A 14,012-nucleotide genomic window follows, 5' to 3' on the forward strand; every position below is an offset into this window, starting at 1 on the left:
CCACTGAGCCCTTTACTTTTTGCTATCGCGATGGAACCTTTAGCGATAAGTATAAGAAATCATCCGCATATTTCTCCTGTTACGATGGGGGGTGTAAAACACCAGATCTCGTTATATGCGGATGATGTTCTTCTTTTTCTTTCAGAGCCAGAGAGATCTCTGCCTTTCTTGTTCGACCTAATCAGAGAGTTTGGTACCCTTTCTGGATATACTGTTAACTGGCAGAAAATTGAGTTTATGCCATTATATGATACGATGGATCCAGTTTTTGTTAATAACCTCCCCTTTTTAATTCAACTGTAAGTGAATTAAAATATCTTGGTATCACTGTCCCTAGACATTTCAAAAGTTTATATGAAACAAATCACAAAGTTATGATAGACAAACTGAAGAGTGATGTAGAGACTTGGCAAGTACTCCCTTTAACAATGACTGGTCGTGTCAACACAATCAAAATGGTTACCTTACCCAGGTTTCTCTATTTGTTTCAAAATGTCCCAATATTTCTAACCCAGTCATTCTTTAAGACACTTGATTCGGTGATCATGCCATTTATTTGGGGGTATAAAGCCCATCATCGTATATCTAAAGCTCATATCTGTAAAACGAGAGATGTAGGAGGCCTAGGCCTTCCCTGTTTTCAACACTACTATTGGGCAGCCAACTTAAGGGCCTTAATGTATTGGCGTAGTGCATATCTCAAGGTATTGACTACCACCGTTCCTGCATAGCTCGTTATTGAGCGGGATATTCAGGATTCCTCCCTCCCCGCTTTACTCTTTGCAGAAAATAAACCTATTAGAAAATTTAAGAAATGTAACCCTATCGTTGTAAATTCTTTAAAGATGTGGTATCAGCTTAGGAAGGTCTTTAAACTCCCTCAAACTTGTTATCTTACTCCCATAGCCTATAACCATGCATTTCCTCCCTCGCAGACAGATACAACTTTTTCACCATGGAACGAAAAATGAATTGTATTGATAGGTGATTAATATATTAACAATGTATTTGCTTCTTTTAGCCTAGATATTCTTAAGTTTTTCTTAAGAGTTTCACACAGCTGCTTAGCACACACCTGCTGCACAGTGAGCCTGCAGACAGACTTTAATGCCTCAGTCAGGTGCAACAAAATGGGCAGCAAATTGAAAAAGGCACATACATAGTTCAGCATGCTCCACATAGTGTGAAGTTAAAGACACTAACATGCTCACTATTATTGGACTTGGAAATGAAAATGAAAAAACTAAATGAAAACATACATTTAAAAACACAACTCCAAATTGAACTAAAATAAAATAAAATGAATGGCCAGACATTCTCTTTTTTTATTTATTTTTTATTTTTATTTTGGATACTTGGTGTATTATAAAACCTAAAAAGCTTTACAACCCACCTGCATTAAACATGAAAAAAAAAACACTAGATAACACTAGACTGTGTGCAGACCATTAATGCTGTTAAATGTTTAAATAATACCAGTTATCACAATAACTTGTACACAAAAGGGCTGCACAATAACTGACAGCCCTTAAATACTAAAATCAAAATGAAAAACTAAATTATTAAATTATTCATTTATAAAAACTAAATGAAAAGAAACTCAAAAACAGAAGAGAAAAAAGTAATGAAAGTGTAGCTTGAAAACACATAAAATAGGAATAACTAAAGAAAAAACTATAATAACCCTTGTAAGAGTAGACCTACTATCTTTGGTCAAACTCCTTTCTTGGTGTATAGTGAATGCTAGTTTGTTATTATGCACCTATTATGCAAAATTAACTTTTACATGGTGTTTGAGCACTTAAGTATGTCCACAGTGTGTGTAAACAACCAGCCTATAATGTTAGAAATCCCAGTACTATTTTTTATATATATGTATAATCCCAATAAATCAGAAGCAGTGTCTGAAAATACGCTGTTCAAGATTTTCCCCTTCTGGGATGTCACAGTAGGTGCAAGCCCCGCCCATGACAGATGACAACCTGCCCTAATAGCATAGATCCCGTCCTGAGTGAGCCGCATAAACCAAGTTTCCATCCACTTTTTGTTGTCGACAAAGTGAATATGCGTAAAAAACAGATTGAGAAATTTGCTGTCTCCAGCCTGTTTCCATTCATTTGGCATTTTACAGATTAAATGGTGTGTAATGATGTCATCCCTAAAAAAAATGCATTGTCTCATAAGTTTTGTTGTATCGCTAAAGAAATCTGCCCTTGAGCTGTTTCCACTTGAAGCCGGTAATCACTTTTGGAAGTATCTGACAGTCCCTCCGACTCAAAATAAACCAATATCATGGAGTACTGTGCTGTAGAAAATATAGGCTGCACAGTATAATACTGTCAGGTGTTCAGCTGCATATACACAAACTGTGTATTACTAAAAGTGTATTAAAGTACTCTAAAATGTGAGCTTTACATTGTAATTAAAACATTTACATTAAAATTTGCATTCTAAAACACACTGAAAATTGCTTGCAAACAAATGGCTCAAACAAAAGATGACCTTAAAACATGCTTTTATTAAAGCTAATACCTTTAACCTGTTAAGCTGCAACCCCACTTTTGAAAAATCCCAAGAAATGACATACCCAAACTGAAACATATACAGTTCATGAACCCTTTGTACTAAAAGCACAAGTATGATCTCATTTGAAAGCTGACACCTGGCAGTTTATTGTAAATGTAGAATTAATTATTGTCATAAAGACAAAAATTGTTATAAATAGCTTCAAAGTTTTGTAAAGTTATTAGAAATTATTTTTTATGAAATATCCTCATGAAAATAAAATTGAAGTTGGCCCTGGAGCAATCTAGAAATGCACTACAGCTAATGCCACATGTCTAAACATTTGATGTTTAAAATCTTAAGATAGTAAGTCCAAAACTCTGTATTTAGTGAAATGTTTTTCAAGACCATGTCATGTGACTTTATTTTGATTTGACGCTAAGATGCTTCTGATGTTTATTGCCATCTTCTAACCATCTATCCAGTATATTGTCTATTGTTTTGTGGTGCAAACGAGCCCCATTCAGTCTCAGTCTCCCCCTGAACACATTCACACCTCTCCAGCCTGGTCATGGCTGTAAATATGCATTTCTTTTGTCTGCATTATAGTTACTAACGACTGGCTATTCACAGGCTATTCATATGGTTTCACTTTCAATCACCAATTTCTTTTCTCAAAGTTCACCCTTACATTTTAAACTGTATCTAATGCATTTCTTGAATAAAGAAACATTTCAGTAAGCTTTCAAAAAATAATAAAAATATAACTTCTAGGTGGCAGGTGCACCTAGGGCTAGCTAGCATGTTAGCTTAGCACACCATCAATACACGACAATTTATGAGATTAAAACCATGTTTGTGCTTATAAACTTACTTTATAAAGCAAATCGAGTATTTTAAATAATTTTCTGTGATCTAATTTGGCTTCAGATAAAAAATCAGACAGAAAATATACTATTGTCAGAGAATGTCTAATACTGTTCTGCACAACGATTCTATATAGATTAGCATTACATTATAAATATAATCTATTATTATGGAAATACCTGGCATGAATTGAAAAACACAGGTAACTCAAATATCATAGCAAACATGTTTATTGTCTTCAAAACGACTGTTTCTCCATGTTACAGCGCGATCTGTTGTTAGCTGTGTGTGTGTTCGAGGCTTCCTGGATTGTCACATGATTGGCACTTCTTCATGTTCTAATACTGTGCACAGGGCGGCGAGGGCGCCCTCAGGCTATTGGTATGAATTAAAAACACATTAACAGAGTATGCAAACGCTCATAATGATTACATCGACGCATTTGGGTATAAATTCAATAAATATTATTCCTGTCTATAGAAATCTGATGTAAAGTTATGAGAATATATCAATATTTCTCCAAATCTGCACATTTTTGAGCTAAAGCCTAGAAGGACGTTGTTTTGTGTATCGCTGTCATGACGACAGCACGGGAGTTTTTTTATGAATGAAAGCGGCTGACGCGCATAATTCATATTAAAGGTATCGACTCATTTTTTCATTTCATAACTCCTGACACAAATTAAGAAATAACTGTCGCTATAAGCTTCTCAGAATACAATAGTGGTCAAATACTGAAACTTGAGTCTTATATCTTTTTAATGATGTATAGTTTGTCAAGGTATAACATTAAATCTGATAACTTTGAACTATATATAAATAAAACCGCTTCAGTGCGCCCGCGCTCTGGCAACGGTTAACAGGTTAAGAACAACACAACACTAGATAAACTTTTAGATTTATTCTCATACAACATTAGATAGACTTTTACCATATGCCTTAAAACAGGCATACATAATTACATACATACATACATACATACATAACCTGTTCATAAAATACAAATATACTCTTAAGTCAGGCTTCAGTGAACACTAGCCAATTTTTTTATATCAAAACAAATAGTTTATAAAATATATATCAGCATTTTATACTTTTGGACTGATGGTTAAAGTCTTTTTCTGCAGTTTTCCCAGTTATTTTACACACCTCTTTTCTCTGTGCAGCTTTGGTTCTCTTTTCCGGATTTATTCCAATAAAGTATCTGAAAAATAAGAGGAGAAAATTTTCAATTAAAATGATTTGCAGTGTATAATTTTGGTTATCTAAAAAATTCTAACCAAAAACTACTGGATAATTCACTGAAGACTTGGAATTAACTGCAGAGATTATACAGAGTACATTTATAGTCAGTAGATTCTAGCATGAGGCCCATAAATGTGGATCTTATCCTGATAAACAAAAGTTATGTGTCAGTCTGGAGTGTGAGCTTTGTTTTAGAGAAACAAAATGCATGTCTAACATGTCTAATATGACATACTTACCAAGAAGGATCAAACAAGGAGACACAGGCAAGCATTTTCTCAAGGTCAGCAGGTTTGGCAGACATCTATTGGTAAAGAAAACAATTTAAGATGACTGACAGTATTTGTATCTGTAAATACAAAATGTAAAACTTAATGTGCTACTTGTTGCTTATATTCTACAGAGGCAATAGGCCTAACATATTCAGAATATGAATGGTTTATGTAAAAATTATTATTTTCTCATTTACTCACCCTTATGCAGATTTAAACTCTGATGATGCAAAGGACGAAATTTTAATGGAAATGAAATGTCTGTTTGTCCCTACAATGGCAAAGAAGAGAACGGGGATCAATAATGGGGAACACCAATAGTCATAGTAAATGAAAGATAAAATTAGCCTAATTTATACGGGTCACATGTTTTAACCAGTTTTCTGAAGTGATTAAATTTCTCTCACCGTACATCTAGCAATTGGAGTCTAGTTTTTTGATGCTTTGGTCTCAAATCTTTGATATTACATGAAACGACAGGTGACTTAGATTAAAGGGATAGTTCACCCCAAAATTAAAATTAGCCCATGATTTACTCACCTTGAAGTCATCCTAGGAGTATATGACATTCTTCTTTCAGACGAATACAATTGGAGTTATATATATATATATATATATATATATATATATATATATATATATATATATATATATATATATATATAAAATGTCCTGGCTCTTCCAAGCTTTATAATGGGAGTGAATGGCAAGTCCATACAAGTGCATCTATCCATCATAAAAGTGTCCCAAAACTGCTTTGAGGGGTTAATAAAGGCCTTCTGAAGTGAAGCGATGCATTGGTGTAAGATAAAATAAAAATATCCATATTTATAACTTTATCAACTAAAATAACTAGTTTCCGCCAGGCGGCCGTACGCATCGATTTACGGCGAAAGAGTAACACTTGAACATGACGCACGAAGTAATGACGAACGCGGTTGCTCAGCCCTGTTTGTTTGAACTGGCATAAGTCGACTTGCGTATATCCATCTGCCGGAAGCTAGTTATTTTAGTCGATAAAGTTTTAAATATTACATTTTTTCTTACAAGAATGCAACGCTTTACTTCAGAAGGCCTTTATTAACCACCGAGAGCCATTTGGGACACTTTTATGATGGACAGATGCACTTCGATGGACTTTAAAAAAATGGTGCCCATTCACTCCCATTATAAAGCTTGGAAGAGCCAGGACATTTTTTAATATAACTCCGATTGTAATTGTCTGAAAGAAGAATGTCATATACACCTAGGATGGCTTCAGGGTGAGTAAATCATGGGGGAATTTTCATTTTTGGTTGAACTATCCCTTTAATGGTACTGTACCTTTATGTCCCTTTTGGAGTTTGAAGGTTTGGTCCCCATTCATCTTCCATTGTTTGGGAAAACAGACATCATTTCTCCACAACAATATCTTAATTTTTCCTCCAAGAGAAAGAAACAACACAAGGTTAAGTAAATGATGAGATAACTACCATTTTTAGGTGAACTATACAGGTGTTAATAGAACAAACAATAGGCAAACTCACAGTTCTTTAAAGAATGAGTCCTTGCTTCTCTACAAAGTTAGCCTTCAGGAGTTTAACTACAATGACAAGGAAAACATAATGTAAAGAAGAGATACCTAAAAAAATAATCTCAATAAAATAGAAAAATCAGAAAATTATCAACATTCCGTCCGTCCATCTGTTATGCTGCTATTTCTGCAGAGGTTTGAACATGCACGTTCACAGTAATCACACAAGATTTATGAATTTTGATCATACCTCACCTATCTTTTGCTTCGATAAAGATTGGGACATGTGTCCGTTGCATATGCATAAACTGTGCATGACGGTAGCAAATACAAACGAAATGCAGTCTTGAGTGTTTGCTAACAAGCTCACAAGCATGCTATCGTTTTACTCGGTTACTTTTCCATGATTAAAACACGCTATCCTGTCATCTAATTACACTTCACTGGATACTGTATGTTAATATGTTGACGTACCACTTGGTAACTTACAGATCAAATCAAAGAGTAGTTGCAAATAACAGCAGCAGATAATGGACGGTTTGAATCTCACGTAAAAAAATTAACCACATAAGAAAAAAAAAAAAGAAAAAAACACTCCACACTAATTTTTTACTCAGATAAAGTTAAGGAAAATGTGCAAGTTGAATAAAAGTTTCTTACCCGTTTGAATGTGATGTGATGACAGTCTGTAGGCCTACAATGGGCTCACATTCCTGTGGTCAAAGTCTAAAGTCGCTTCATCCGATTAAAATCGCAAAAACATCACTGGATGTTTAAAATGTAATATTTAAAAGTAATAGGTAGTTTACATGTAAAATAATACTAGGCAGAGCTGCAAAATGACCTCATGCAGATAAACTAAAATGTCTTCCTAAACTCACATGTGCATGGAAAAATATGATATTATACTGTTAAATAACAGTGTCATACTGTTGCTGGTCAACACGCAATTTGAAGCGACCAAGTTCTCCCATAATGCATTGCAAAAAAACGGTAACTTGCAGTTATTACATGAAAACAGCATTTTGCTGTTAAATTTTCATGTAAATTTACAGGATTTTTATAGCAACGACAGACGCCACGGGAAAATCGGACCGAATTTTACTATTAATAATAAAAGATAAGCTAAAGTGCATTGTAAATGTCAGTAATTTATCTTTTTTGACTCATTCTTTTTATATAAAATGGTTTAAAGTCTGAAATATGTGAGGTTTATCTTTTTATAAAAACCTTTTTTGTATTATTTTAATGTTTATGTAAACAAAAAGTGCATATTGATGCTAATTTTATTTGTTATTTGCTGGTTTTCGACATAAAACTTGGTGAATTGATTTCATTGTATAGTATTAGTACTTTTTGAACAGGATTCTGTGATAACCGTGATAATTTTTGTCACTATAATCATGAAATGAAATGTTCATGCCATTTCATCTCTAGTTATGATCAACTATGAGCAACTAAAATCAACTAATTATGTGTTTTTTACAGTATATTACTTTATACTTTATTGTCCCATTTCTGGGAAATTTGTCTTGGACAGCATGACATGGCCAGTACACAACTTCGATCACACACAACACAGTACATACAATAACATGCAATAATAAGAGAATAGCAACTTTTCGATGGATTATTTCAAAACTAGCAGCATCCTACATCAATTTTAAAGAAAATCTCTATTTAAAATTTTAACCGCAGTTGGGACAAAAGAGTTTTTATAACGATTGGACTTGCACATCAAGACCCTGAATCGTCTCCCCGATGGTAACAAATTAAAATACATATGTAAAACGTGTGTCATCAGAGACAATTTTTTTCGCTTGCCTTAAAATGGATACCTCATACAGCTCTTGTATGGTTAGTTTTTCCTCCCGCCCTATAATTTTTTGAGCTGTATGCGCCAATCGTGCTAGTTTTGATTTTGATCGAACGGTCAGATTTCAGAAAAAGGGTGAGCTAACACAACCCTGCGGGGCCCCTATATTGGTAGTTTTCATCTCAGAATAGAAATTATTAACTCTGACTTGTTGTGTACGATTAGTTAAAAAAGATTCTGATTCTGTTCTTTTCTCTGACACATGTTGTTGGTTGTGGAAGGTTACTAATGTGATTGCTTTATCTGTAAATTAAATGAATGCTTTTTCAATTTGAATATTTTTTTGGCAATGTATCCAAGTAGGTCTTAAATTTCAATCTTTATGGTCTTAAAATGTCTTAAAGTCTTAAATTTGACTTACTGAAACCTGCAAGAACCCTGTATAAGTTTTGCATTGTTTTGGAATGATTTGATGCATTTTATGTTTTTTTTTTTTTTTTGGATTTCAATCCTGTGGTTTAACCCTCTGGGGTCTGGGCTGTTTTTGGGGCCCTTGAGATGTTCTGACATGCCCTGACATTTGTGCTTTTTTCAGTTACTTATAAACATATTAATGGCAAAGGTGTAAATTCACTCTATAAAGCACAAACAGGGCTACCATAATATGTGAGCCACGTGTATGTACATGTTTTCATTTTTGAGAGAATAATGTTTATGCATGGTTATTGAAAAAACTAAAATTTCTGAAATAAGGCCACAAAACACATAGTAAATATGTGTCAATAAGACTTTTGACTAATGGATGTCCTCGCCTAGAGTTTTTTCTTCAAAATTATGTGAAAATAGTCTTGCTTTATCGTTCACATAAAACCATACATTGATATAAATTGATGTAAAACAGGTTTTGCTTGGAAAGCCAATATGCGAGGGGGCGTGAACGAGGAGTGGTTTACACCTTAGAATACAATGTCCCACCCACTCTGCATAATGACTCTGCATAATTAGCCATTCATTCAGGTGTGACACTGACTGAGCCACAATGCAAGGACAAAAGATATATTTAGAAGAAGACTTATATTGACCATTTAAGATTTTGCTTACATTTATCTTGTAAATATGTTTTGCTATTTTATTAAAAACTTAGATTAGATTAAAAACTTAGATTAAAAACTAGAAATTGCTAAACAAAAGCTTATTTGACGTGGCAGTATTCTACAGTAAAAACTGTACCCAAATCTAGTCAACAAGATGTTGTCTTTCATATTTCGCCTGACTGTAACGTTGTTTTCATGAAATATTAGGGCATATTGTTAATTTGCAGTTTAAAGGCCCTTTCACACTGGACGCGTTTTTTACGCACGAATAATACGCGCGATGGTTTTATTTTTTGATCAGCTGTTTGTGTAATGAGTGCTTTCACACCGAACGCGAACGTGCTGCGGCAAAAAAACGACTTTTTTTTTTTCCGTTTCGATGTCGATTTTTTTTTCCTTTTGCGGCGACAGAAAAGACTTCAGCCAATCATATACTACAAGGACAATGATTGTGTGGCGTAGCATTGCCAACCAACTCGGTTATCACGACTGTGAGTATGTTGTGTGATAGTTTTAGTTGTTGTATAGTCCTGTGCTGTGTAGGCTAGCAGGCTAAACTACACTTGGGATAGAAAGCTAATCGTCAAAGATAGAGATAGAGACCGTGTTTACGTGGCTCATGTGATGGGTTTTGACGCGAACTTTTTCGTTACGCATCCGGTGTGAAAGGGCCTTAATACGTTGCTTATACAAATAGCCTTCATTTTATTTCAACATATTTCAGTCGATTTTTACTCATCTCAGTATAGCAATAGTTTGCTAAAACATCATCATTCATTCACACACGCGATTTAAATTTAAACTGTCTTTGCCAGCTGTGGTAAACAGCGCCCATCTCTGCCGTTTATTCATTCATAAACAGAAACCCACGTGAAGAAATTCGTGAAGGAAAAAAACTTACTAGTATTCCTCAGCTCGCTCCTCGATATACCCGCACTTCTGAGGGACATTTTTCATTATTATTATTATTCCTCACAGCGCTGCAAGACGGTGTAAACAAGTAATGATCTGAATAAACTTGTGTGTTTTCTCGAGCTGATATGTGGGTGTTCACAGGATTGCACCGTGGATTGCCTCAGCCATTTGCGTTTGAATAGCGCGCGCTCTCCGTGGGCGGAGTCACATTACATCTGAATCAGCTGTAATTAGGTCGACTGGAATCGCTCTCTTTTAATACAGATTTCACAAGATGAGAATATTTGTTTTTTATATAAATTACTTCATTTAAAAGGAGAGAATTCAAGCTTCATGCCTGTGTGTCTGTATGTCTGTTTGACTGAGTATTCGCTGAGCTACAGTTCATTTTCGGACGCGTTTCAGAATGGACTTTACTGGCAGAGAGAAGGCAGAACTCGCTTCGTGTTTATTTTTCTTTATTTGTCAAAAAGCACAACACTTTGTTCTTATTGTGAGTATACACAAAAATAATACACATTTAACAGAATCGATTGATGTATGAAACTCCTATGGAAAATCAAACTCAACAGAGTATTTATGAGTTTCTTTTACACTGATAAAAAAAAAGCGAGCTGGTATCGCCGGCGATACCGTCGACCTCAGGGGGTTAAGAGCTCAGGTCAAACCGAGGTCTTTGAGAAGATGGTCTGTGTTATATCTTGGGGGTCGAACAACCTCTGGCGTTATCTTTGTGGTGTTCCTCGTGCAAGTCACGATGTCTCGTCCTTTTGATCATTAGTCTTGGGTTAACTGCCTAACACTGACAACGTTCTTTTAGCTAGGATCATCTCTTACAAGCGTGCATGGCCATACAGTTCCGTTAGTTAGCTCAGACTGAATGGAGTCTTAAATGACAAATCGTCTGATTAAGGGTCCGGAGTGTGGAGTTGGAATTTGGTTCTTTCTCACAGTCTGAAAGAGTTATTGCGTTCTGATTCACTGTCAGATCTGCTATCACGACCTAAACATTAGGGTCAAAAAAACTTTCTCTGATTTTACTTAAGATAACTAAAATATCCAAGTTGTCGCTTAATTCAACTTCACATTTTAAGTTGACTAAACTTAAAATTAAAAGGCAGCACAAACACTTTGTTGAAAAATTTTAGTGTACATAATGCAATTGACTGGCTATAGTCAGCAATGTTTATATCCTCATCATAGCACCTATTGATATAATGTCTGTGCCAGATAAACATTACAAATCTTCTGTTTTTGAATGTACTAATGAACATGAGTCTCCATAGACTCCCAGCATCTGAGCCACTGAGGACACAGTGGATGAATTTTATTTATGAAGGAAATGTGCCAAAGAAATTAGGTAAAGTTTTATATGCTTGATCAAATTATTTTACGCCAGACTGCTTTGCAAACAAGGGTCAGTTCAACGCTGGATTTGCACAAAAGTTGATTCTGAAAGATGGGTCAATATCCACTGTTTGTGCTCAAACTTCATAAACAGTACAAGTATCTCACTTCATATTTTGTGAATGTTTCCAAATTGCATTTCTGAATGTGCTTATTAGCATGCTGTCTGGCTAATGTGGCTAAAGTTACCATTGTCTCTGACTATTTTCACAGAGACCAGTGCTATGTCATTAGTTTTATCCCGAAAACACTCACCGTCTGCATAATTCATAAACGCACATTTATTATGCACAATACAGTAAGGTGACTGACTTTTTAAACGGTGTATGTTTTCTTAAAGATAAGAGACATGTACAAAGAGTAGTAATTAAACAACAATACCTGTTTTATCTCCATGCAACATATATTCTCTGGTTCTGTAGGCATCCAACTACAGTTCTATAGATGATCATGACGGAACATGCTAATAGACAAGTTGAAAAATGTTAACTCCACAACAACTACATAAATTCATCAACTAATTCATCACACTTCCAGAAGTCAAAGCAGGATCAAGCATTGGCATTCTATGTAGCAGGGACAAACTGTTTGATTAAACAATAAAAATAACAAATTGATTAACATTGATTTAACAATAAGAATATAGCTGGCCATATTGTGTCTGAAATATTAATTATGCTATTATAACTTACTGTTGAATGATAGCAGTATCATTGAGAATAGAATGCTGTTGTTCTGAATATCAGCATGGCTATGATGTCCTGTGCCCCTTGTTTCTATATCTGTGCTGATATTCAATATAGCAGCACTCTTTCTCATGTGATATTGCTTAATTGAATTTGTAAGAACATGTGATGTTACAGGTTGCCGGCTGGAGTTTTAATCATGGGTCTGCAGAAGCTGGGGGGCGAGACTATGCGTGACAAGAGGCGACGAGAAAGACAAGAGTTATATGAGCTGAGAGTCACTGAATGGTTAGTTCAACCAAGAAAAGAGAATATTTTTAAATGCACAGATTTTTTGAAGAGACGCATATCCTTTTGAAAAGATAACTGAGCTGATATTTCCATTGCAGGAATGCTCGTCTAAAGCTTACAGATGATCTAATTGGAGAAATGAGGATTGCGAAGCACCAGGACACTGATAATGACCTTCAACGAATAGAGGAGCTGCTTAGTCAACCAAGAAATGAGAAAGGAGCAAACTCAGTAACATCAGAGACTTGAGAGTGCTAATGGAAAAAACTCAGAATGTTTTTTTTTTTGTCCTCAGGATGTTTAATGCTGAATCAACAATATGCAAATAAAATAATTTGCTGAACATTGTCTAGGATTTTGTATGTGTTCATGGTACCTGCTCCCATTATTATCAATGTGATGCTTATCTTCAAATGTAAATGTTACATTTAGCCTGTGAGTTTCTAAAGTATAGGTAAGATACAAGACAATGGAATGGCTGAATAGGTGACAGGACATTGAAGATGTAAATGAAATGGCCTTTTTTGGTGTGAACTGTTTTGCTTTGTTTAATGAAATAAGAAATGGTTTCACTTGTCTAAAACGGATAGGTCTGAAATTGTAGGATGGACTTTTGGTTTGAAATTGGAAGCGATGGCGAGTTTGGAACACCTGAGAAAACCGAAGAGGGCTAGGATGAACATTGCGTCAAGAGTGCAGGCAGTATTTGTTGAGTGATGGCCTAAGCGAAGGGTGGAGATACCAACTAAGTATGTCGAGAGTAATGATTTTTCTGGCGTCTGGGCGGGTAGGTGGTTGGTTTTTTTTGAATACCTTTGAATGTCTGCACATTGTTTATCTCGGGGAGGCTGTGACATACATTTTTATGAAAGAATTGTATTCCACCTAAGTAGCCTCTAATGGAACCTTTTTGGAGATTTTTGATAAATAAGAAATGAATGAGGTGACAGAAAGCAGGGAAAAACCGAGAAACAGCTAATTGTACGTGATATGGAATGTCTTAACCTCTCCATGCTGTCAGGTATGATTGGAGGGTTCTAGAGGAAAAATGGCTTGAAGGGTGAAGTCGAGCGATGCGTCAAGAATAGATTTTAGAATGTGATTTATGAAAAGATCAGCTCTCAATAGTGAGGTACTGAGGTTGGTCCAGCAGCCTAAATTTCTGAAAAGAAAAGAGAGAGGGTGTCACTGATTTGGTTTTTGAACCCAGGGACGTATTTGGCTGTTATAACAAATTAATCGCAAGCTGAAATCCAAATGAGGTGTCTTAGAAGCGGCACCATTGTAGGGGAGTTAGAACAGCCTTTATTAATGGTTGCTTCATTGTCACAATGAACTCGAATACTGTTGGCAGTCTATTTTTCCCCCACAGGAAAGCTGCTACGACTAGAGGGTAAAAAG

General features: G+C 35.3%; 1 protein-coding gene across 1 annotated transcript in view; it reads left to right on the top strand.

The window, feature by feature from the left end:
• timmdc1 (translocase of inner mitochondrial membrane domain containing 1) overlaps positions 1–12,959 on the top strand; it is a 101,412-nt gene extending 88,453 nt beyond the window's left edge. Inside the window, exons 7-8 of the mRNA XM_081394588.1 lie at positions 12,498–12,608; positions 12,710–12,959. Of these exons, the coding sequence (XP_081250714.1) occupies positions 12,498–12,608; positions 12,710–12,860 (262 nt within the window). The 3' untranslated portion in view covers positions 12,861–12,959. The remainder of the gene's footprint in view (positions 1–12,497; positions 12,609–12,709) is intronic.
• The last annotated feature ends 1,053 nt before the right edge of the window (positions 12,960–14,012 follow it).

The sequence above is a fragment of the Scardinius erythrophthalmus genome (assembly GCF_964197995.2).
Source record: "Scardinius erythrophthalmus genome assembly, contig: HAP1_SCAFFOLD_46, whole genome shotgun sequence".
Classification (NCBI taxonomy): domain Eukaryota; kingdom Metazoa; phylum Chordata; class Actinopteri; order Cypriniformes; family Leuciscidae; genus Scardinius; species Scardinius erythrophthalmus.